Raw genomic sequence first — 26927 nt, forward strand, 5'->3', positions numbered from 1 at the left:
ACTCCTTTTCGAGCATGTTAAGATTATTGTGGTACAAAAAATGTGTCTCTTGCATTCCTTGTTTATGTGTGTGATTTTATACTGCTATCATGTTTGAAACTAAATAAAATTTAAATAAATAAAATATTACTTATTAGCTTCCTAGAGTTATCTTTATAAGTTTTACAATTGGACCAAAATTGCAACATTTGTTCCATTTTCAGCTGCTGTGGTTCACTTTAACTGCACTGTGTCAAACAACCCAAACCCTTTGAAAAACCTGTTCCTCCCCTCGCCTGTGGTGGCGCTACACCAAGAACTGCTGAAGGAAACAACACTAGAACCTCTGAAGAAGAAACTGAGCGCAAATTCCTTCTTCACGCGATGTAAACAAAAGCTTGCATGTTTGTTTTGGTTGTATAAACTTTTTCACATCAAGATTTGCTGAAAGAGTTATTAGATATATTTGATACTGATTTTCCTCTCATTTGATCTCTTGATGTTCTACTTTGATTAAAACAGTAACAGAGATAAACATTTTATTCTAACAGGAGACAAAAATAGATATTTTGATCTGGACAGAGGTTTGTATAAATGCAGACCTGTAGAGGTCAAAGGTCCTGGCATTACACATGAGAACAAGTTATACAGGTTGTGTATGCATATTCCATTATTGTGTCCGGGTGCACAACTTGGTGTCGTAAGGTTATCATAGTGCTTTGAAAAAGCAGTAAGTAACACCTTGAACTGTTTTCCATTTCATTAGACTACAGACTCGCCCCAAAACCCAACGGGCCGTTCTGACAGATGAAATTATTTCATGGTGATGCTGCAGGAACTGGTGCTAGGAGATAATAAAATACACATTTTGTTAATTATCTGCATCAGCTAGCAGAACTTTGCATTCTAATGATTTAATGACATATTAAACAGACTGTCTAATCATTAAATGGTTTAATTTGTTTTACTTAACCAATGTTTAGCCAGATAAGTTCATTGAGAACAAATTCTCATTTACAAGAACGATCCGATCAGAAAACATGAAAACATCCTTAAAAAGTAAAACATACAACAGAAAACAGAAAACCATAAAACAGATAAAAAAATATATACTGTATATACAATCATATTCATACTGACTAAATCTACTGTCATACACATATAAAATGTAAACCTTTATGTATTTTATAGATACTTTTTTTATTTCCACATTTTTTGACTCACCCCAACATGCAGGATTCTCAAAACTCATAGTCAACGGTTGAATTTGTCCAGAGGTTAATTTACACACAGGAAGAGTACATTGAATAAGGGTGAATATTAATGCATGTAACACCTTATAGATTTTTACTTGGATTATACACAATTTTCTGTCCACCTGGCAATTTTTTGCCATGTTGTTTTTGTCAAATGACATAATTGATGTTTTCATTTGTAACGTGACAAGATGTGGACAACTCAAAGGGTTAAGAACACTTGTGTGGCACATTGAAATGGTCCTACCTGTCCACGGCGATGGCCAGCAGGCTGCACATGGACGCCACGACCGAGATGCAGATCATGGAGTCGAACATGTTGTCCATCTGTCTGATGAAGTGCTCCTCCATCACCAGCTGCCTGTTGTTCAGCAGGTAAATGATGATGGTCTCCCATGCGTTGGACACGCTCACCAGCATGTCTGCCACAGCCAGACTGCAACCAAGCAGACACGGTTGATAACAGACGCTTTTGGCCAAAAACACACATTCCTAAAGTTTCTGCACAGACGTGCTTTCACCAGCAACCAGCAGATAAGCTGGCAGACCTTCCTGCTGAGCAGTGATGCATTTAAATCCCTGCCTCCCAGCAGGAGAGCCAGTTAAATCAGTCAATGATTTAATGTGCAACCTTCCGTCTCTGCGGGGTTGAGCCATTTTCTTGTCGCTCATGTAGCAAAGCAGATCCTAACTATGATTTATGAGGGACAAATTGATACCGCTGACAGATGCGTTTTGCTTTAAAGCAGCATGTTAGCAGGTGTTTGAGGCGACGGCCTTTTGAGCTAAATCAGGGGGTCCCCAAGTCCAGTGCTTGAGAGTTACCACCCTACACATCTAGAAGCATCCCCTTCTCTACCTGAATCTCAGTGCATGGCTCATTTCTAGACCTCAGTGGTGGTCTAGAAACTTGTTCTTGTCACCCTGAGTAAAAAAGCAGACATATTTGTTCTTGCAGAATATGTACAGACATTGTGTTGGAGGATCTTTTTACATTACTAACCATCCTAAAACTAAATTTAAACTGTTAGAGGGAGGCAAGGTATGATGGGTAAATGACAGATTGTAGAATTTCTGAACAGGATGTAGTTTTAATTTGATAAGCAAGGATTTACCTTGTAATGTAGCTAGCTAGCCAGTAAGGAGCTAGGTGAAGTTTGTTTTGTTCTGCAATGACTTGCAGTCAATTACAACGGTAGGAGAATAAAATCTTCACATTTCAAGTACTACCATTGAAAAAAATATTTCAAAACAGTTATACAACAGGACTTGATTGATTTTAACAGAAATTTAATTTTCAAAATTCTAAGTTGGAAAAATAATTTTCAATTAGGAAAGTCAGAAGATTTTTACTAACTTGGATCTCTGCATGAAATATGGAAGCTCTCTGTTTAAAATAGATTTTATACTGTTAAAGAATATTTTACTAACTCTTTCACATGAATAGTGTTAGATTGGGGGGAAATGTGCTGCTTTTTGAATCTTTTAATCTGTTCTATGTTGTCACAGAGGTATGGAATTAGTGATCTGACTACAGATCACTTAGTAGTCAGGGATATACAGTAAGTGTCAAATCAAAAATGTGATTAGGCAGTTAATTTGTGATTTAACAAGATGCATTTTTATATCGGAAGACGTTAGTTTTGAAATCAATCAATCAAATTTTATTTGTGTAGAACATTTCAGCAACAAGGCATTTCAGAGTGCTTTACATCATAAAAACACAAAGTCATGCAATATAGAATCAACAATTGAAAAATTATATTTAGTCAAGTGCCATTGTTAAATTCTTAAAGCATTATGTTTCAAAAGGCTCTAAGTGTTTCCGCAGTTTTGCAACGTTCTGGAAGTTTGTTCCAGATTTGTGGTGCATAGAAGCTGAAAGCTGCTTCTTCATGTTTGGCTCCTGAGATTCTGAGAACTTCTCATAAAGAAGTGAAATCATCATTCGAAACCTGATTGTTGTGTTTACTCAGCTTGTATTTGTCTGATACTAAAATTTGCTTGATGATTTGAAAAGCAGGGGAAAAACCCCCCAGAAGGAATCCATCAAGTTCCTGGTTAGAGCCTTGTAACTGTTGGAAACAGCAGTAATGCATTCATAAGGTTTTCTTTAAAACTAGTTGCTTCAGATCCTCAATGTATTTATTTTATATTTTCTTTGAAGAAAACAACAGCTGCATATTTTAATCCGCCCTGGAGAACAAAGTCAGATACTGCCTGACACCGTGCTCAAAACAACAAAGCGAAACAGAATGAACATTCAAAATGAACGCTAGTGATCCTTTAATCTGACTGTATCAATGTAGGAGTTTTTGTTACTGTCAAAACAGGTCCTGCCTCCAGGTGAATAAGAATCTGAGCATCTTTGAATGTCAGTGGACATAAGATGACCAGATTCTTTGTTCTTAAGGGGAATGATGTGTTCAGAGTCAAGCTGCCTGCATATGAATGGAAATGCTTTCTAAAAGCTCCGCAAGAGATTTCCAGCAGTCATTTCAACCATCTGAAGTTTTTTTTTTTTTGTAAATCTGCACAAAGTGAAGACACTTTTCCAAAAAATAAAAAAAGGAACTCAAGGACAAGTCCAACATTGATTTTGACAGCTTTGCATAAAGAAGCTGCTGATGCTTTGTGTTGTGGATTTGTTATTGAATTGTTTGGCAGTAAATGTTACATTGTAACAAACCCCAGCATGCTCCACGTTTGTGTCACCTTAAAGTCTTACATAATACAGAAATCACAAAAGATGACGCAAGTAAACGTCTTATCGTACTACATCCAAAAATCCAAAATTTGTTGAAATCATATACGTTTTACTTCATAGTACATTTTTGTATTTATGCTTTTCAAAAGTAAATACAAAGGACTCATGAAATGTGAGTCTGATCAAGGCTAGAATTTAAAAGAATGGAGTAAACCCTGTCATGTAGTCTCTATAACATTAATAACTCCAACCTCAGTGAGACATGAGTTATTACATAATGTTATCAATTAAACTAAAAACTAGGCTAAAATGCCAAACCGGGCTGTGATTTGACATCTGTTTTCTTTATAACAATAACCTTTGATGCAAGGAGGTTTCTAGGTTCAGCATGAGAGGTTCTGTATAGTTGGAGAAGACTTCACCACACCCAAGAAACACAACTTATCGTCTTCTCCCGAAGAGTGCAGTCCAACAGAATTAAATTTAGAAAGGTCTTGGTGAAAACATTTAGAGAAAAGTGTAGTGGCAAGAGGACCAACAAAGAAGGCATTTATGCCCAACAAAAACACAACAGAGAAACCTAAATGCTGCAGGAAGTAGAAAAATGAAAAAGATTGGACCAAAGTTCTCTGATCTGTCTTTTTATTTGTTCTGGACACACACTGAGAATCTTTAGTCTGGACAGAAAGTGTTTTATAGTTTTTAAAACTTGTTGTGGTGCAAAAGTCAATAACATTAACAATAAATATTTACCTGCAGACAAAAAAGTACATGGGTGAGTGGAGGTTCTTGTTCTTCACTATTGCCGTGATGACCATGATGTTTTCCAGCAGTGAGATGATCCCCAGGATCAGAAACACCTGAGGAGAGAACACGCAGAAACAGGAAGTATGAGTAAAAAAATGCTAAGCCAGGTCAGGGGTCGTCATGGGTTCACAGGGTCAACGTTCCCGGGTCCCGATACAAACCTCCACAGCAATGTGGACCTGCTCACAGGCTGCGGGTTTGAGGGTGGAGGCCTTGTCCTGCAGCAGCGGCGCGGTGGGGGTGTTGTTCTGGTGATGGTAGGAGAAGGTCCAGGTGGAGTTACCCAGCAGCTCCTCCTCCTGGTACGTCGACGTGTTCATCCTGTTCATCGCTGCTGAACTCTGAATAATTCCCACTCTATCTGCACACCATTTTTGGGACGGACCTGACACAGATAACAAATATCAAAATGAATGTCGTTTGATATTGATGCTTGTCGGATTCGGCTGTATTAATGTCAGTGCCTCACATGTTAATCTTGAACAAACTGAATTCAAAGATCTGCCAAAGTGACTGAATGTAGCATCTCAGTTAGCATTCGTCCTAGCTTCAGAATAATATTTCTCGCTTGTGATTCTTGTTCATGTCTTGGTCAGTTTGGGAAATTTATTTTAGTTACAGTTGATACTGTATGAACTATCCTCTGAACAGCCCCCCACCCCAGACCCTCCTTTATGCTCAGGCTTTGGAGCTTTTATCCTTCCACAGAAGGATTAGCAGTTCGCTCCCAGGTCTTTGTCATTGTCTATTAACGTAACAAAGTTGCATTTTTTATGTGATGGGTGGCATATTTTATTTCTCTTGGAGGAAATAGGATTGTCTTTGTCTTTCAATTTCTACTAAACCTCGGTGTTAAGACTTTAATCCTTAAAAACAATGATTTGTGTTTTAACATGTAAACAAACAACTTATTTCACCTCAGTAAGGCTTCAGATCTATTTGTACAGATCTGATATTAATCATTCAAGAGGTGAAGAAGTACAGTATGTTCATGCTTTTCTTTACGTTTGTTATATTATGCATGTTATATTTTATTTTTATTTTATCTTGTCTACAATTGCTTCTCAGTGGTGGTTGTTGTGTGTCTTGTCTCTATGCTGCTGTAACTGCGAAATAATTTCCCTGCTGGGATGAATAAAGTCATTCTATTCTATTCTATTTACTTTATCAAAGTACGACAGAGTATTAAGGGAACGCTAAGAACACAAAGTAAAAATTACAAAAGTAAAGTCATAATATGATGAAAATAAACTCATACAAGAATAAAGTCATAATATTACAGCCATATTATGGTAACATTGTGATTCTATTCTGGTAATCATGACATTATTGTCATACTATTGATTTTATACTCAAACTTTATTTTTGTACGACTTTATTCTCATGATTATATGACTTTATTTCCATAATACTGTGACTTCGCCGGGCCACAGCTCTCCTGGGCTCCAGGCTTGATCTGCGCTGTGGGACACGCTGGCAGTGTGGTTTAGGGTTGTTTGGTTTACTGCATCACACCCTGAGCCTCAAGGTTAACGGAGAGCAAAACTGAACATTGTGGCCTTTGAACCATCCCCACTGTGAAACATTGTTAGGGAAGTATGACGCTGGCGTAATGCAACTTTCAGCAAGAACAAGGAAGCTGATTAGATCTATGGGGAGTAAAATATAGGGCAATCCAAGGCAAAAAAATAAACTGTTAGAAGGTGCAGAAGACTTGAAAATGAGGTGGAGCTTCACGTTTCAGGACGACTCTACACATACAGCCGGATCCGATCTGCAGTGAAATGGATGTTTAGGTGTTAAAACGGTCCCGACTAAATCAAGATGTGTCTTCAGAAATCTGTGGCAAGTGTTAAAAACTTGATGTTCACAGATACTCTTCATCCATTCTGACTGAGTTCAAGTGACTTTACTAAGAAAACAGGATCAATTCGGTCCTGTGTTGTTATGAAGACAGTTTTGTAAACGAGATCTCTGACCTCAAGGAGTTTTATCCTGGTTACATGAAGGTTGAAGAAGAACTTTGGTCTATAGAAAAGCAAAGCTGCCAAAGCTTGTGGGGGCTGAAGCAAATACAAAACTGACTTTTCAAATTTGTATCTATATTTACAAAAGCGAACACAACATTTACTATTTAATCCATTTCATAAACTCCCACATCGAAGCTCGTGGTTGTAAAATGAGGGAATACAGGAAGTCGCCGCAGAAATTACAATCTTTGCCAGGCATCGCAGGCCTTGAGGCAACACTGTGTTCATCTGGGGATAAATGAAGCAGGACTAACATTCTTTTTGATATGTTGATCAGATCAAAAATGTGGAAAGAGAAATCACACAACACCTCTCACTGGGCCCCATAAAACGGCCCCCATGTTACGACCTCAGCCTCAGCTGACGAGGTGAAATGCAACGGACTTGAAAGAGTAGCTTTGAAACCTGCCTGTGGTCAAACGTTTTACAGCTCCTGATCTGAAAAAGGAATCCTTTCACCAATGTCATATGACATTTCTTGGGTTGTTTATATGTGTCACAGACATAATATACACTTCTATCTAATCCTTGTGATTCATCTGGGGCTTTTTCAGGGAGACTAAACAACACAGTAGGTAGGAATATATATTTTTTAGATCAACAGAGAAACTATCACGCAAAGATGATCTGAGCTGAGTCAACTTCAGTTAGATAAATAGCTGGTCAAATCAGCCTGGTCATGAACCAGGACGTCTGAAATACAGGGGGGTACATGGGGCAATTGTTGTTAACTGCAAACATGCAGACATGACCTGGTGGACCGGGCTGACAGTCAAACCTCTCTAAAAGTAGAGCAGAGGAGCACAGTGGTTGATTTTTAGACCTTTCCAGAGTTAGATAAGATCGGCTTCACATGTAAGTATCGGTCGATCAACAATCTCCCAAAATGAAGGATATTATGGCCAGTTTATCGGCGTACCCCTAAAACAAACAAACAAAGCTCTTAGTCTGGTCCTAACACTCCGTCATAAGCAAGTGACTGAAGCTCACAGAAAAAGTCCAGGAAATAGACTAAGCCCACATAACCACTGGGTTTACTATGAATGCAAAATGTCCTGCACTTATATCTTCCGACAAGCTGAAATATAAGCAATACTGTTTCAAATTTTGCACAAAAAATGTTAAGAACCTTATGAAAAAGAATAAGTTGAAGAAGCTGGCAAGTGGCCATTTACAATTTTAAAAAGTTTTTCTATGTTTAGTCTAAAAATATACATCCCAGTGAATCCTTTGCATTTTTCTCTTAAGAATCACCGAGCAGTCTGGATTACATGGTACTAACTGAATTAATAAACTGAACTTGGAAATTGTTTTAAGACTTCAAATCAAAGTTGTTGCAGCTCATTGCTTTAATCCGTCTTAATATTCAGGCCACAGAATGCTGCTGCCAGTGGTTTGTACAGATAAATAATGACACACTCTTACCTTTATCTTTAATTATGGCACGCATTTGCTGTGGCATTGTTTTGATAAGCTTCTGCAATGACACAAGATTTATTTCCATCCAGCATTAATTCATTTTTCATTTCATTTTTTAGTTTTTTACTGACGATCAGAAAGTCCGACCACTGCGCAAATTCTATTTCAGCATATTTCCATATACTCAATATTCTCAGTCCAGGGTCCATGGGTGAGAATGATGACTCATCCTCCCTGTCAGCCTGATGAATCCTGGCATCGTCATCTGGCAATATGGCTGTGCCATGACTGAAGGAAACAATCTGTTGATGCGATACCCCGGTATGTATAAATTTGCACACTTCTCAGCCTGTGTAAAGTTAGAAGTTGGCGTGAAAGTATACACAAACTTTTGTACTGCTGTGAAAATGTGCGACAGCAACGCAAATGTTTTTTAGGCGATGTGATGGACCGAGTTAAAAACAGGAGTCACAGGATATATTGGAAAAATAGTTATTTTTTATTTTTATTTTAATCCAAAGATTATAAATGACAAAAGATAAACTGAGCTCATAAAAGAGGTCAAAGAAACAAAACTGAACTCAGGCAAAAATAGGTAAACAAACTGGCTGCACAAACAAACATAACTGACCTACCATAGAAATGACTCAGGGGTTTATATACTGGCTGATCAGACCTTTTAAGACACAATAGGGCATTCAAGCCTGCTGAGCCCTGGCCACCATCTATTGTCTGGCCACTCCAAGGCAGGTAAGTACCAGCAGGAAAACAAACAAAGAATTAATCTTAAGCAAACAAAATTAACTTTAAGTTGATATAAATACATATGTTAACTAAATGTGCGCTCTAACAAATAGAACAAATGTATCCAAATCAACTAATAAATGTTTTTATTCAAACTAAAGAGTTGTTGTGTTTGTATGAAAAAATAAATTGTGCATAAAAAGAGTTACCGACATCAGAGTGTGGCCATGGACTTGGCCATCCACAGGCGACAATAACAAACGCACCAAAACTCACCTAAACAAGCTGAAGTCTGATTCCACACAGCAATACGGATCCAGGATCCAACATTTTCTGTTAAAACTGAACCTCATTTGGCCTCATGAAATAACGTAACACTCTTTAGAAGGTTATGGGAAAACCTCAATCGAATATAAGAGAGTACATTTTGTCAGTTTTTTCACATGTAGATGTGATTCTGCGTCAGTCTGCGCACCTATGTGCATGAAATATGTCTAAATTTCTGTTCTCACAGACAGAGAAAATGGAGTCGGATCAGCAAATTAACTCCAATCAGGTCAGGCTTGATGATTAATAAGGTGGACAAAGTGGAGACAATCACACATGTGCATAAATAGCTGCATGAAAGTTTGTGTAATTGTGGAACGGTGGCAGCTGTGGCCTCCTCCACTGGCGTTGTCCTCCAGTGGGGGAGTGTGTGTTCACAGTTGATGTGACCTGGTGGCCTTGTGTGCCCTGAAAGGTGGTTTTTAAATAAAATCTGTTATTTGCAGCAGTAGAAACAGACTCACGTAGAGGCAGTTGCCATGGTTTTTCAGACAGGTAAGTGGGAGGTTTCAAGGTATTCATGGTCATTTGCTTATTCATTTAGGGGCAGATGCCCCCAATTCTCACCCAAGTCCAGATTCATAAAGGGAACACGTGCGGTGACATGTCTGCGTGCCGTTTTATACGTCTAAAGGTTTTTTTTGTGTGCCATGAATTTCCAAATTTCTCCCTGTTGCAAACTTTCAGGATGAAAACTGTGCACTGTTTTTCACACGAGTATTCATTATCTCCAGCCAGTCAGCTGACCTCATGATGTTGGTGAACTTTGACCTTACTACTGCAGCAACCCCACATCTTAGTGCTGTCACCACAGGTGTTATACAGCAGACACTCGGCATGATGGGTGGGGTGCATACACATCTGTTCAGTTCTGTTCCCGTCCCCTTCACACTGTGTGCGTGGAAATGCTCTGAGCTCCACTGTTGTTTTTCTTTCACTTGATTCCACCAGATGTTAAAGCGATTAACAATCATAATCAATCAGGAATTTTTCACTGATATTTCTTCCTGAAAGACAACTGTTTCCCTCTTTACTTCCAGTTTTTAATGATGCAGTGGACAGTTCTTCATCAAATTTCAGTTTCAGCAATCTCCTTAGATGCTTTCTCTACTTGATGTCTTTGATTAGACACTGCTTTAACCCTTCCATGGCCAGGCAGTGCATGACCTCATGGTTATTTAAGATATGAGAAGCTAGTTGGGGTTTTATAGTTTGCTACCAGCTGAAAGTCAACCAACCACTTACCAATGTGACACTTCTTGTTTTTTTCAATATAGTTGCACCACTTAAACCATGAAGTCATAATCCAAAAAAATGGAGGAAACATTAAATAATAACATGTAGTTGTGCAAAAACAGGATTCCATGAGGTGGTGCATTACACGTACTGGGGTAGATGTGGTTTTTATCACAAAGTATGATTTTTTATAACTCCAATACAAAAAGTGATTGAGCAAAAATGACATCCTTGAGAGAGTTCCCAGACGAAAACCACTTCTGGCCATTGCATACCTACCACAAACCATCCTGAGTTCAAATGAAGGTTTTAGGGTAGTCTAGTCAAAGTCAGGACTTAAATTCAATGCTCCCAAATCATCTAACGTGGCTGAATTGAAGCAATTCAGCAAAAAATGGGCTGGATTTCTTACACATGCTCTGCTTTGGAAGAACTGAACATTCATCACATCGGCTTGATAGTCTTTAATGCACCAAGAGTGGCACAACCAAATGTTATACTTTGACAAAAGTGTAGCACAAAAAAACCAAGCAAAATCCTCAGAACATACAGTATGTAGACTAATCCTTTCTACTGCTCTGTAGTTTTGCTTTCTGTCCTCTGAAGCCCCAGTTTTGGACTGGAAATTTTCTCGTCTCAGAAGAACTTTTCGCTGCCTCCATTTTCGATGATTGTTGCTGGAAAGCTTCTTTTGAGTCCCCGCTCTATCATCTGCTTCAAACACTTTCAGCAGACTTGCCATGTTGACAGTCTAATCTTTGCCCACATCCTTAAGGTGATTGGATTCAGATCTGATGAATGGAAAAGCCCACGGCATCTCTGAACTCTAAGCTGTGGCCAAGAAGAAAGACAACGGGTCAGCTGCTGTATTCAGGTGGGTCGTAAAAGTAAAGCTTTTATTAAGCGGCATTAAGAGTTTCTAAATATCTGGGAGGAATAATCCCCACCTCAAACAGTAGTCTGAGCTGTGCAGGAAGGAGAAGCCAGTTTACAGATTTAAGCAGAGCCACCTGCTGTTATTTGTGCTTTATGGCCCAAAGGTGTAATTTGTTTTTGGATGCTTGTCTCTTCTTCAAAGTTGTCAGTTATCCGTCTTTAACAGACGTTTTCAAAGCTGCTGCATCTGATTTGCACAAATAAATATGTAATCTTGTATTTCAGAATGTGCCAACAAATCCACATCTTCATCTAAACGCTGGTATTTATCTAATCTACTTCCAGAGTTCTTTCATCTCTCATTGATTTTCTTCCACTACGCCTACATTATAATGCATAAATCCTGACCTTGACAGGATAATTTGTACCTGAATCACATGAACTGGAACTTTCTAAATAATGAAGTTTAATTTGCGTCAGAGGTATTGTAGGATGAATCCCAGTGGAAGCTTCTCCAAACTTCCAGCACAGAGAAAAGCAACATCCAGCATACATAATACAGGAGTTAAAACATTTCACACCAAAGGACGCCCAAAGTAGTTAAGGCGACTCTGCCACCGAGGGGCCGATTAGGGGCCCCCGGTTAAGCTATGGGCATGGATGATGCAACATGTCCTGGAAGCAAAACCTTTCATTACTGAGACAAAGAGAGCCATAGTTAATTCTTTTAGCATATTAACTATGTCCACCTGCAGCTAAAATAAAAACAGATGAAGGTTATTTCCCTCTTTTTAAATCATAAACAGTGTTTGTTTTTTTCCTTTGGAAAATCCTCAACAGTCATTATCACATGACTGATTAGCGCCTGCAGGCAATTCGACGAAGCAAATGTGTTTTCGATCTAAATGTGTTCCCCTGCACAAACTTTTAAATACACCAATAGCTCGTCCCAAATATAGATTCACACCCATGGAAGGACTCTTGGTCTCCAGTAGATTTCAAAGCCTTTACATATTTATATTGTATGGAAGCTGAGGAGACGCTAGCATGGCCCACAGTGACTCATTAATATCAGAGAGAAGCCTGGAGGAGCTCTGATGCAGCTCAAGGCAGACATGCATTATGAAAACATTTCATTCAGTCGTAGGTGGCAGCCATCTGCACTCCCTGCTGAGGTGTGCTTATGGACGGATGTTCTGCTTCCTGCTGCTGTGACTTGAGTCACTTGTTGCCAGTGTGGTCATGCGAACTCACAGACAAAGAACACACAAAGGGCCACTGTGGAGACATAAAGATGCTAAGCCTTTATTAGGGGAAAATTGAGCTCTCAGCTGTCATCACTGCCAAGATAGCACCTTGGCAGGTGCCTGTAAAATTACAGGCATTGTTGTTGCCTGTAATCTTGAAAACATGCTACCCATTGTTATACCACAGTTATTTTCACCCCCAGCAAAGTTAGATTTGAACAATTTTTTTTTTTGATCTACAACTGACTGGACTTTAAGAGAGAGTCTGTAAAGGGAAAAAAATAAAGAAGCCTTCCATTCTCAAAGACTCATCAACAAATACAAATCATCAGGATGCCAATGGAAGCATGCACAAATCTTCTCAGCAGTTATAAGACAGGTTTAATTGCTGCAATGCCAGTCAATAAAAAATGTTTCCTCACAGACCGTCATGTTAATCTACACAACCAGACTTCAGACTACACGGATCCTCTTCCATCGGAGGAAAAATGATGCCATACAGTAATGTTAAAGTCAGGAGGAATTTTGCTGAATGAATTCTGCCGCGCTCATATAACAAATGTACCACAAATATACTCCGCTGCTGCAAAATCACTGTAACATAAATACTTCAGGAAAAACCCGATTGGAAGATTTTTTTAGATCCCAGGCTATGCCATGCAGAAGCTTTCCTCAAGTCAGCATGCCGGATGCTTGAAGTTGGAACCAAAAGTGACTTACTGGTTTAACCAATAATTACCTCACTGCTGGAGGAAACTCACAGAGCATTTAAATGTCATAACTAAATGACCAGATGATCCTGTAACATGCCAATAAGACAAGACTGTAGCATCAAGGTAAATGTAACATGTCCCACCCTAATCTCTGAAACGTCCACAACCATGAACCAAGTAGATTGAATTTGCAGTATTTATTGGCTGCTGCTGCCCACAAATAACTAATATCTGCAAATATTTGAGACCTCTCCCATAGTTAGCACAACAAATACTTAAATATGCACCAATATGTACAGTGGAAACTGTCATGACACCGCTGCAGAAACTGATATCTACTGTTAGTAAGAAACTAACAGTAGGTTAGATCTCTGTTCTTGAAGGTACAGTCAATTAGCGCCAAGGGAGCAAAAATAATAAGAAAAAAAACTATGATCAAGTAGTATTGTGTCAATTTGTGTCAAGTCGTTACCCACAGAAAAGTCTGTGAATAGGTTGTTGTTGCTTATTTATTTCCAACAGGACAATGCACAATACAGAATATGCCACAATTAGCTATGGTTCATGTCAGTGAATCCATGAATACTGAACCACAAAAAGGCAGAGGTTTACTGTATACACACATGCAGTCACACACACACACACACACACACCCACACACACACGCACACACACACACACACACACACACACACACCCACAACACTATTCAGAGCAGGATTTCACAGAGCGAGACATAAACATGTGGTAATACTTGTTATTCCACAGAATCGTCTTCGTTGTGTTGAATGAAGGGCATGTTTGATTGACCCCAGAACATCACACATCCATCACTACTGCTCCTCACATGATAGCAAGTGGAGCTGAGGTCTAAGTAAACCTCTGTAATGAACTGAAGGTTCAGGGAGGGAAAATCTAACCATTATCCATCTGAGTACTGTTTGTTTTTTCCTCTGCATTCTGTTCCAGCCTGTTAAAAAGAAACTTAATATACAAGGCTGGCATTGTTTGTTAATCAATTTTGCTTTTCTGAACTTACTTGCTGGGAATGACATAACGCTTTCAGTGTTGTCTGATGAAGGCTTCATCAGACAACTTATTAAGAAAAAGAGACATTATGTACTGCAGCAAAACAGCGTCTTCGCCCACACATGGAAATTTTAGGTTATTGTGATTAAAGCAGCTTAATGGATTGCATGATCAGACATTCAAATTCTAAGTCTATTTTCAGGTCAACGCATCAGTTCAAAATGAATGTGGCAAATAGTATAATAAAAAAATACAAAAGAAGCTCATCTCAAGTTGCATGTCCTTTGAAGTGTTCCACATAATTCATTCAGAGATCTGGTCAGCAGAGATTACATCATAAACGTCATTAAGTGCGATCGGAGGGAAATGCTTTTCTCATCAACACAGCAACCTGCACACACACACACACACACTGTCTGAATGTGTTATATGGGTGAAACTGACATGAGCTTAGATGGATCAGAGTTCCACAGCAAACAAACGTCATCAAACAGAGCTAAACTTAGCATTTCCAAAAATAGACTGATGCAACGCCTGTATTGTGTCCCAGATTAATCATTTAAAAATGTACCTGAATGTAAACATCTGTTTGAAAAGAATGGCTGAACTAATCAAAGTTCACATTGACAATTGTTTTTTGTTTGTTCGTTTGTTTTATTTACCAAAGTGACACTTAAAAAAGCTCATGTACTCCTTGAGTTATTTTATACAGACTCATCAAGCGTTTGAATCCCATTTAGCAGTTTCACAGGCACTTTGTGAGATAAAAGTGAGTAACTTTGCCAGATAAGTGCTTGCTGTTTATAGGAGGGCAGAGATCCTATTTATTGATAAAATGCATACTTTTATCACAGTTTATTATTTCTTATTGGTTGTATTGTTTTGCTATGTTACTTCTAGGTTATTTATATCAGAAAGCACCAGCACCCTGCTGTTGATCATAGGTGTTGACACACCAGTAAAAGAAACAGACACACCCCAGATCCGTTTCTACTCTGATGCACTGTCTGACCCAGCTGGTACGGCAAGATCAAACGCAAACCTGGAGCGACTGATTGAAAGAAACTGGCCTGAACTTGATTAACCAAGTTAATCAATCAAGATTAATAGACTGGAACTAGTCGAGACTGATGACTGATGAAACGATGACAAATTACAGGATTAATGTGCGATCACAAGATGCCAAAACCTACAAGACTGTCATGTGACCTGTAGCACTCTATGGTGCGGGGCAACAAAAAAAAACACTAACAAATCATCAGCACAGTGGAAATGAAGCGACTCAGGAGCTCGCTCCTCTGACTGACCAGATTCAACCACAGCAGGAATGATGAGAACTTGAGACAAAGACTTAAGGTTGACCCAATTACTGCCAAGAAGACAGAAACCCAGCTTCAGTGGCACGGCCACACCATGTTTGTGGAAAATAAAGCACTATGCCTCTAATCTGGCAGAAAAATACAAGCGGTGGACCTAGCCTTAAGAGATACTAGCATCAGGCCAAAGGTAAAGGTAATTTTATTTATACAGCACATTTTCAGCAACAAGGCAATACAAAGTGCTTGTGGCCAAGTGGAGCCATGTCACAGAGCCTGGATAAACGGCAACAATGTGAAGAAAGAAGTCAATATTCATATCAGACATCCACATTCCTAAACATGTTTAAAGAACACAATCCAATTCTCAAAGGCTGGTATCCTGAAAGTTTTAGGTGCATCCTTATTAAACTTAGCTGAATGAAAAGAGTTAACTTTTTTCATGAACTTTGGCTGAAACCTGTAAGTAACCTGTTTATGTTTGCACATCGAGCAGATCACCACCACTGGGGACTGACTTGGACTATGCATCTGCTTCTGCCGATGCATAGAAGCAGATGAGTTAAACCAGTGGTTCCCAAAGATTTTCTGGGCCCCCAAAAAAGAAAAAGAAAAATCAACTGGGCACACACAGTGGCGCAGTTGGTAGCACTGTTGCCTTGCAGCAAGAAGGTCCTGGGTTCGATTCCCGGCCTGGGGTCTTTCTGCAAGGAGTTTGCATGTTCTCCCTGTGCATGCGTGGGTTCTCTCCAGGTACTCCGGCTTCCACAGTCCAAAAACATGACTGTCTCTCTAAATTCTCCCAGGTGTGTGTGTGTGCATGGTTGTTTGTCCTGTATGTCTCTGTGTTGCCTTGCGACAGACTGGCGACCTGTCCACGGTGACCCTGCCTCTCGCCCGGAACGTAGCTGGTAATAGGCACCAGCAACCCTCCTGACCCCACTAGGGACAAGGGTGAACAGAAAATGGATGGATGGATGGATGGTACACACATTGTTCAACCAGACATAAACCTATGTTTACACATATTTTGTTTTCAAACTCCACTGAAGTTTATTTCACACTTCAGGTTGCAACAAAACACACTATAAACCATCTTTACAGTGAAACACTTTTGTGTAACTGTTTTTTATTTTTTTATTCATCCATACTGCCCCCCCACCCCCACAATGGCACTGCCCCCCTCCTCCCAGGGGGGCATGCCCCACACTTTGGGAACCACTGAGTTAAACTATGTTAACTTAAGATTAATGATGATTTTTCAGCAACCTAGATTAATGATACACAATGATGTGTTTGAAAATAGTAGTATATGAGAGTGACTGCCACAAGTTTTCTTCTTCCAGCAACAGTGGCAGAAAATAAATAAAGATTTTAATTTAATTCAATGACAGGGAGCCAAAAAAAAAATCGCAATTTTTCATCCAGACAGAATGAAGGCATGGAGTGAGAAAAAGTTCTGTTGGCTGACATTTTTAAAATCTTAGTGGGAGGAAGTAACTCAAGAGGTAATCAATGATACGTAGCTAGCATTAAGGAAACCGGATAACCTCAGTTTGCCATTCTGACAGAGGAGGAGGTACCTGCAGGAGTTATTTGATGTAATCTTAATAGATTTGCCAAACTTCTCTCTTCTAACATAAAATATTCTGCATGCACAGGAGATGTTAATATTACACAGGCACTTGCTCCTGTCTGAGTTTAAGGACGTTTTGGCCATTAGTTGCCATGCCTGCTGAATTACAACAGATAGACTCGCTGCTGGTTATTATCCCACTAGGAGCGTGTGAGCAAAAATGTCTCGTTAACAGGCTGAGCTAGCATCAGCTGTTCACACTGTGGAACAGATTGCACCCAGCTGAGAGCATCTTATTTTTAAAGGTGCGACCTCCTACTCAAAACTTTGATTTCCGAGCATTTTAATAGCTTATCTTAGGCTGGGAGATGGTGAGAGCAGGTCCATATACTAGACCTGCTCATGGGTCCATATACTTTGGACCTACTGTGGACCTAGCACCCACACAGGCTAGCTTGTGTGGGTGCTAGTTAGCTGAACCTGCACATTCATACATGGAATAAAACATAATATTATTATCATTTAACAACCTGGATAGAGAGATACAGAACTTCAGCCAACACGAGAATAGGTTTTCATGGAATATATTTTCCAGCAAAGAATAACTTTTAGTACTACTGGTCAAAGTTTGCACAACAGCAGTCATGAACGTTCGGCCTTACCACTAAATTAATAGAGGTTCTAGTGAATCATTCTAGTGCTTTAAACAATTATCACTTCACATCTGCACTGTTAGTTTATGATGTGTCTCCATAACATTTCCAAGCAAAATCTGTCAATTTAAATCAATCAAAAGGGACACGGATATTATTAAAACAATCTCAGGTGTGCTGCTAAATAAGAACATAATCAGTAACCTGTAAGATATGAGGTGGCAGCTGTTGTTGCACAGTGACTGAGTGGATTACAGGTACTATCATATCATCATTGCTACAGTAAGGCAGATAGCAGATGGCGATTTAATTGTAAAGAAGACGTTGATGATCTTATAACCTGGAACGTTCGCACAAATTAACACTGGAGTATAAATGCTTTGTTTCCAATCCAATTGACTCGTTTGGCTCTGGTGGGTCAGTTTACCTCTCTGTCAATTCAGAATTACATTTTGAACACATGCATTATGATTTTATCCCCTCCCTTTTCTTTTCTTACCTATAAACAAAAAAATGTATACGTCATTACATTAATTACTGTATGTAAGGTACATACAGTCAGTAGCTATGCTACTGTTGATTAACCATTGGTGATAAAGGCTCTCAAAAATGTTTAAATCTCACATAAAATGTTTAAATTGACTACTATTGTCTAAAGACTGTTGAAGTTCTGCTACGAGTTCACCAGTCCAACACACACACACACACCCACGCCTGCACATGCCCACACACTCAGTTTAAATGTCATGTTTTGTACTTGAAGGGTTCCAGAGTGCCTGGAGAGAACATGCAGAAAAACCCCAGGCTGGGATTTGAACCGACAACCTTCTTACTTCAAAGCAACCAGCTGTACCGCTGTGCGGCCCCCGTTGCTTTTCAGATAGACTTTAAGAAATTCTCCAATTCCTGAGTAAGTGCTTGACTTTATCCGCTACTCAAGATTTTATACACCGGAGGTTGGGAAGCATTTATTTCATCAGACATGGGAACTATTTTTACTTTTAGAGGTGCTAGAGGATTCATTTGTGCGTGAAGAATTTCTGACACCCCTTCATGTGGCTTTTTCAGAGAAGTGCAGAGCAGCTGTAAGGCTTGAGCTAGGTTAGACTGCTGAGTTAATTAGATTGTAGTAGTTTTCACTGTCATTATGTTTAGTGAGTTCTAAGTACAGCTGCAACCCACTAATATATAAAGCTATTGTCTCACAGGTACAGATGTCCAGTATGTATGAGGTTAACTGGCTATGATTTACAACTGATTAGTAGGCAGATTAAAAGTGAGCTGAGTGAATATGTTCAGTCTTTTTTTATATATTTTAAACACATTAAGACTCCAATCTGCTCCACAGCTCTGATCAAAGCTCTGCTTTCACTGAGCAGCCAAGGGTTTGCGCTTATAGATGTTACATAATGAACACCAATGATATGTAAAGTTGGTACTAAAAATACACAGAAATATGAAAATGGACTAATATGTAGTAAAAAAAGCTCAATTAAACATGAGCAACAGGCTCACAGTTTTGTGAGTCACTGATGAATCTGTGCTGATTTTTTTTTCTCTGGTTTTTAGATTTCTCTTACTTTAACAAAAAAAAATATGCTTGATTTTATATAATCTTTAGTGTGTATTCATGCTCTCAACATTCACTTGTTAGTTTTCTCCGCTTTGATACAGCAGTGGAGGTAGACCGAAGGTGGAGCTGGTTCTGCAACGGGTTCATTAAAACCAGTTCCAACTGATTCTGGTTCTTATCCCTCCACTAATCAGGTGACACAATTTACAAAACATGAAGGAACCCTGATCAAACCGAGGTAGCTCAGAGCACCCTGCTGTTATGTTTTTATTGCCGTCACATAACTGCATTTCCTTTCATGAGACCAGCAGCGAATCCTGGAAACTTTGAGCTGTTTGTTGTCAAAGTGGCTCCAAAACGGCATGTGGGAGAAAAAATTGGCGCTTTTTCTGTGATGTTTTCTTTTTCCACCAGAAAATGTTGTGCGTGACATGACCAAAACTACAAAGGTGACCAACGCTTTGATATGTTGGAGTCCATCAAAAACAATTTTACTCCAAATTCTTCTGGGATGAAACTGGATTTTGTGATACAAGATCTCGCGATATTAAAACATCACGATATTTCTCATTGAGGTAAATGTTATCTCAACTACACTAAAATCATTTGTTTGGGGGAATTGTGGATTTCTAGTTGGAACTATAAATTCAACAGAGTGACTGACACAAAAAATCTATAAGTACTCATGATGCAAAAAGAGGCAGAAAGCATCGCTATGACAACCACTGAATAGATGTCAGTGGTACAACACTGACATCTGCACAACAATCAGTTGTGCTGCACAACAATCAGAGCCCACTCTATCAGTAGTAACTGGGAAATGTGGTACAGCAGACCATCCACTGTGAGAGAACCGCTCTAAGGTCTGAAGAGATGAAAACAAATCAGAAAAGGAAAGATCAGGTTGTTGAATTGTCAGAATCTTTCAAATTCACAGCAAAGGTCTTTTTGAAGAATTTTTTTAAAGGTTTTATTGGCTCTAGTGGTCTTTATTTGATAGTTAATTGACAGGAAAGTGAGTAATGAGAGAAGGGAAGACATGCAGCAAAGGTCTCCAGGCCAGGAATCGAACCTGCAACAGCCACATCGAGGACTAAAGCCTCCATATGTGGGTTGTGCTTAACTCCTGCGCCACCACAGCACATCCCTGAAGCATAAATTTGATCTTTGAACTTTTCTTGGAAGTAATATTAAAATCTTATCACGTCTCGTTCTCATGAAATCAGCATCGTGTCTCGTCTCATTTTGAGACCTTTCTTTCTTTCTTTCTATCTATCTACCTTTTAATATTTATTTCCTTTATTTTCACTACAGCTGACGACACAACAGACAGCGGCTCTGTTGTGGCGGATCGGGTCGCCGATCGGCCCGATTTGCCACACTGAGACCTCAATCTGCAGCGTATCTCATGATGTGACTGAATCCAATGACATGGGAACAGAGCGCAGTCAGAGGTGCTTTTTAAAGGTTGCCAGGGATACACTATCAAAAACACACTGCTTGTTAGGTGGTGTGTCTTTTTTTCTCTTTATCTCTCTTCTGAATGTTCCACCCAGAATAACGCCGGTATCACCATTCCAGCTCTGACTCGTAGTTTGGAGCTGCAGGATGTCTCAACCTAATTGTCTGGTGGTGATCGCTGCCAGCAGATTTGCATGGAAGAAATGTTCATATTAATAACAAGGTAGCTGACAGAACCTTGCAGCAAAATTATACCATTGCGACATGTTGTGATGTGTGGTTTCAAGTCAGTCTGTACCTTTATGCCTTCAGGGTTCAACACCTTTAGATCACATCTGCTGCAGAGGAGCTGCTTTGGTGACTTTTGCTGTCAAATCACCGCAGATTCTTTAGTCCAGTTTAAAGTTAGAGCTGGTTATTTAAGGATAAATAAAAGTTTTTAAAGATGCCTTTCAGCTACATGCTGTATAATTTTTTTGTCATTTATCATATATTTTATGCTTCAAGTATCTATATTTGCAGGAAAATTAAACCAAATTAGATGCAGAACAAGAACTCAGTAGGATCACATGTATCCTTTACATATGATACATGAAAAGGAATATTAATCCTTTATGAAACAGAAATGGAAAACATAAACAGCGGTGGTTGTTGTGAGCCACCCCAAGCCTGTTCTGCTCAACATTTATTTACTGTATTTATACATAGAACAAAAGTTCAGCATATCAAAGAAAAAAATTCATTCTGTTCTGAGGACCTACTATACGTATTGTTCTTTTCTCAATCTACATGCCTTATTGTGCATTCACACATAGAAATAGGTTTTATAAGAATCAAACCGTGCCTAAAATAATCTGTACGTTGCAGATCAGCTCAGATCTCATCACCAGCGGCAGCAGAATTGTCTCCACATGCAGATATATTCAATAAACACTCTTTTCAGAGCGCTTGTTCCATCTTTGATGGAATGTCACCCTTGATGAGGCATATAACACATCAAACGATGTCACTGCAGGTGAACAGGCTCAGATTTGTCCTCTCTGAAATTAAGACAGATAAATAAACCGGACTGTTGGTTCAGCTGTTTCTGCTCTGTGATGCTTTCATTATCAGTACATATTTTACATTTGTGAGCAAGTAAAGAAAGAATATTAGAACGCTAAAGGAGTTGTCTGATTTGTGTTCCAACATGTCGGCGTGCACACGCAGAACACTGATGAGTTTTTAAAATTGCACAGAGCTCGCATGTGTAACTCCAGCAGCAGAAGGAGCCAATAGGTGCTGCAGATACGCAGCTGATGATTGCCAACGCATGCAACTGTCGGTTAAAACATCAACCAATTAAGACATGTCTCCTTTGATTCACATTTTATGCTACAGACTTAGTTTTTAGTCTTCTATTCATTTTTGTAGGACATCTACCATCACTACGCCATAATGACAATAACAGATTATTAGAAAGACGTGCAGAGAAATATTGGGAAGGTGATTTCTACTCTGTTGTGCTTGTCAGCTGTGAGATATAATATACAGAACAAAATTTACCTCAACAACCTCCAATGGAAACAAAAAGTTGCCATTTGGTTTGAACTAAGCAAACAGGTATGAGTCTCCTATTGGATAATTACTACTAAATATCTTCCAGCTGGCAATCATAGTAATGTCATTGAGTAGCTTCTCATTTCCCAGACATCCACATGGATGTGTGTTTCCATGTGGAAACACACATCCTGTGGTTGGTGAAAGATGCTAGGCTGTTTAAGAAAGGTCAAATTATTATAAAAGAGATAAACCAACTAAAATTGGGTTGAGAACTGTAGAAATGTATTATTCAAACCTGGAAAGAAAATGGGAAACTATCATCCTTGAGGGAGAAATGTGGTTGGAAAAAAACCCCCAGAATGGTCATGATTGGTGAGAACTTAAATGTTTGATGACATCAAATTGCAGAAAAACAACAGTAGGTCTCAAGGCGATGTTAAAGTAAGAGTATTTCCACATGCACAGTGTGAAGGGACCTCAGCAAATAGGGACTGAACGGCTGTGAATCCACAAGAAAACCACTAATCAGTGAGGCTAACTGGAGAAAAAGGCTTCAGTTTGGAAGGGACCGTGAAGAGTGGACCCTAGAGCCATGGAAGGAGGTCATGTGTTCTGATGAGTCCAGATTTATCCTCTTCCAGAGTGATGGGAGCATCAGGGTGAGTAGAGAGGAAGACTGTCTGCGGTGTAACACCTGCGGTGGCAGCGCTGTGATGTGGGCTGCTGCAGTTCAGGTCAAAGTTCAGCAACATCATGAGGTCAACTGACTGGCTGGAGATACTGAATGACCAGGTTATTCTATCCATGGATTGCTTCTACCCCGAAAACACAGGGATAACCCGACATGACAATGCCGGGATTCATCGAGCTGAAATAGTGCAACAGTGGTTCAGGGAGGATGAGGCGTTATTGACATGGATTGGCCACCAGAGTTCAAGCTGATCGCTGAGAATCATTGGGATGTTCTGGAGAACGTCCCAATGATTCAGTGTTGTACTGGATAGAAATCCATGTAAATAAATCCTGTGTCTTTGCAGACGCTGATCGGAACAATGCCAAGGAAAATTCAAAGATAAATGCGGTACAGCAAAATACTGTACCGCAACTGTTCCCAACCCTTCGCTCTCTGCCTATTTCCTGTCTAATCTACTGCAAATAAAGGCCGTTAGTGCTAGAAAAACCTTTTTAAAAAAAGATCTTTGGCTCTTGGTTCCTGCTGAGAGCTGCTCTCCTTCTGCTCCTGTCACATTATACCAGTAAAATAATCCAGCTGTTCTTTTAAAACCACTTCTCTCCGTTGCCTCACTGTAGAGTTTCAATAGAACAGCAGTCCCTCTGCAGATCACTCACCCAACAAGCATTCAGCAGAGATGAGCCGATCATAATGTAAAGCAGACAATGGAGCTAAAAGACGGACATGGTTTTGGTGTGAGAGGTGAGCGGTGGACGTTTGTCAGGAGCCACATTTAAAACCCTGAGGGGAGCTGGCTGCCAAGCTGCTGCTGCTCCTTCACTCCCCATTTAGCCTGATCCTTCACAAAAAGATGATGTTCTCTTCACAGAGAGACAGATTCTGCACAACAGAATTGAATTTGTGAGCCCTTGATGACTCTAATTGCCTACCCTTTTTCAACAATTATTACCAGAGTTTTTGGATTTTGCACTATGCAGCTCTTCCAAATAAATGCCACCAGCTGTGAGGACACGTGTGTACTTTTCTTGGCAACACGTTGCCCGAGACACAAGCAACTCTGACGGTAGCTATAGGAACTCGAGCTGATGCAGATCTGACTGATCAGCTCTGCGTCTCTGGATCCACAGGATGTAGCAGAGCAGCTGCATCTCACCGCCTCATCATCCCTAACGTTTAGCGACAAACCCTCAGCACATACAGGATAAGTGCATGCGGAACTCATTTTCCTCACAGGCATAAACAAACTGCACATACTGGGAAGTTAACTCACTAAGTTGGGAATGATTCAAATTAAAATCTCTTTTGCAACTTGTGCAGAGGTGCTGACTCTGCTCGATGTAGAGTTTGGAAAATAGGTTGTTAAGCTTTCCATCCATAATAAATGTCAAAAAATGGAATAAAGTTTATGAAATCAGACAGCTGTCCTGAATGCAAAAAGTGGAAAAATAAATCTAAAAATATGCAGAGACAATAATAAATAATAAAAATGCCTAATAATAATGATATCAATTATTATTATTATTCCTAATATATATATATGTTTATGTGCAGGTGTCTGCCTCTTACCTGCATTTTTTTTGTGACAGTTTAAAAGGAAAAGTACATTTCATTCAGCAGAAGTGACGGGAGCAGGAGTAGCATTTCATAAATGAAGAGACAGACATAAGGAATGACTCACCGCTAACCGGAGCTGTTACACAAATCCTCCCTCCAAGTGGCTCTGAAGGACTGAGGAGCATAAAACGGGTGAATTTATGAGTCGCGTCAGTGGCGATGCTGAGCTGTGTGTGAGAGAGTGAGGAGAGAAAGGGAAAGAGAGAGAGAGAGGAAGAAGAACTCCCTTCCCTGCCCTGACTGTGTTGAATACGACACACAGGCACAGCGAGGAATTTTTAGCCGGCTTTCTCTCACTGGGGAGCGAAGGGAGCAGCAGCCAGACGCTTCCTCTGCAAGAAATGCAGTCGCTTCAAAGCTCCAACAGACAGCTGGGGGTTTTGTCACAACTTCTTGTAGCATATGTTCACAGCTGTTACTTCCAAATGACTAGTAAAGGAAAAGTCTCTGTCAGCGTGTGATGATGGCTAAATGGCATCACAGCAGTTCAGCACATTCTGATAGATTTCATTCACCAACAACTAAAACTTGTATACATTCATTGCCAGATAAGTCAGCCACGACAGCAAACTTTGCTGGACGATAAATGATCATATTAGTGTTTCAAAACCATTTTCAAGTAAGAAATAAAGAACAAATAAACAAATAATGCAAGAACACATTCTGATCAGTAAACTTTAAATGGTAATGAACATTTAACATTTTAAATTGTTAAATTTAACAATTTAAATTTAAACAACAGTGCAACAACAACAAATAAAATGAATTATGAAGTCTCTGTAAACACAATTGTCCTTCAAACAGAGGGTTAGTTGAGACCAAGGGTTAACCCTAACCCTAAAAAAAAGAGAGAGAAAATAGAAAAACGATAAATCATGCAAATGAAAATTATTGAGATTGTTTTTAATTTATCATGTGATTAATTGATTTATTGGTTACACATATAACAAAGTGATATGTTTAAACTGGATGATTATCTGGCTAATAAAAGAAATATGTTTTGAAAAAAAATACATTATCTAAAATGAATTTAGAAAGTTAAAAGAGAAATGTGGCCCTTCAGATGTTGTGTACGGTGTTTGGCCTCAGTGCTGCTCAGAGCCTGTAGGCTGATGGAGCTTCAATGACTCTGTTCAGCTAATCTCTATACTTCACTTGGTACTTTTGACGATGTGGGCTGGTATTCATTGCCTCTCCACTCTTCATCCCCTCTGAACCTGCGATTTTCAAATGAAATGCAAAACACGCTTTTGAAGTTGCCAGCAGACGGGCCCCCGTGTTCTGCATGCGTCTGCCTGGTGACTGGAACTACAGCTCTACACTCCACTTCTCAGTTCTCTCAATGGCGGCAGTTATGTTTCTAGTTTCAGAAACTTTTTCTACCATGTTGTTTTCTTCCACTCAACCATCCATTAATATTTAATCAGACAGTGTCTTTAACAATTACATGTTGTGGCTTGCCCGACTTTTGGTCGCTACAAGTGATGAACAACTGTCAAGTCAACAGGTTTCCCCGTGATTTTGTCGACCATGCTGTCACCTTTCTGGATTAGAAAGGTTTTCTACCGGTCTTGCGACTTTTGAGTTTTCATTTATCATAAGGCATAATCATCAAAATCACCACAATCGATGTAACTAAGGAAGTATATAAGTTTGTGACTGGTTTATTTCAGGCTGGACGATGTGACTGAAAATTGATACAAGGGTTTTATGTAAGTCGATATCAAAATCCTACCTCGTTTGCTTCATGCTGTCAGTGCCTCATCGCTAGACGTCTGGCAACATCAGGAGAAGATTTGGCAAGAATTTCATTGACTCAGTCCATGAAGTATTGGCTCCAGTATTTCATGGATTGAGTGTTGCTTTCTTTCTTTCTTTCTGTGTGGAGCCAAGTTCCCAAGATGTAAACACACGGACCTTAAGTGAACAACCTGTGAGGTGACCTGTCAGCCTGCCCAGGTTGACCTTTGGACAGGCGACAGCAGCCCTAAACGACATTCAGAAGGTCTGATTTGTGGACAGTGAGACCTGTCACACATAGAGTTAATCATAATTCTGTGTTTCTTTGTGACTAGAAATATTGCGATAAAGTAAAAAAAAAAATTTAGATTTAAAGCTCTGCAAATCT

General features: G+C 39.5%; 1 protein-coding gene across 2 annotated transcripts in view; it reads right to left on the reverse strand.

Moving 5' to 3' along the window:
• Nucleotides 1-25072, reverse strand: part of LOC114144054 (melanocortin receptor 5-like) — a 39988-nt gene extending 14916 nt beyond the window's left edge. The window contains exons 1-4 of one of the 2 annotated variants that reach the window (XM_028016517.1): nucleotides 24864-25072; nucleotides 4911-5134; nucleotides 4696-4802; nucleotides 1483-1671 (exon numbers count right to left, since the gene is read on the reverse strand). In XM_028016517.1, coding sequence (XP_027872318.1) covers nucleotides 1483-1671; nucleotides 4696-4802; nucleotides 4911-5134; nucleotides 24864-24924 — 581 coding nt within the window. In that variant the 5' untranslated portion in view covers nucleotides 24925-25072. The remainder of the gene's footprint in view (nucleotides 1-1482; nucleotides 1672-4695; nucleotides 4803-4910; nucleotides 5135-24863) is intronic. The other variant, XM_028016516.1, reaches the window with a different exon arrangement.
• Between the last annotated feature and the right edge of the window lie 1855 nt (nucleotides 25073-26927).

This window comes from Xiphophorus couchianus, chromosome 5, assembly GCF_001444195.1.
Source record: "Xiphophorus couchianus chromosome 5, X_couchianus-1.0, whole genome shotgun sequence".
NCBI lineage: Eukaryota > Metazoa > Chordata > Actinopteri > Cyprinodontiformes > Poeciliidae > Xiphophorus > Xiphophorus couchianus.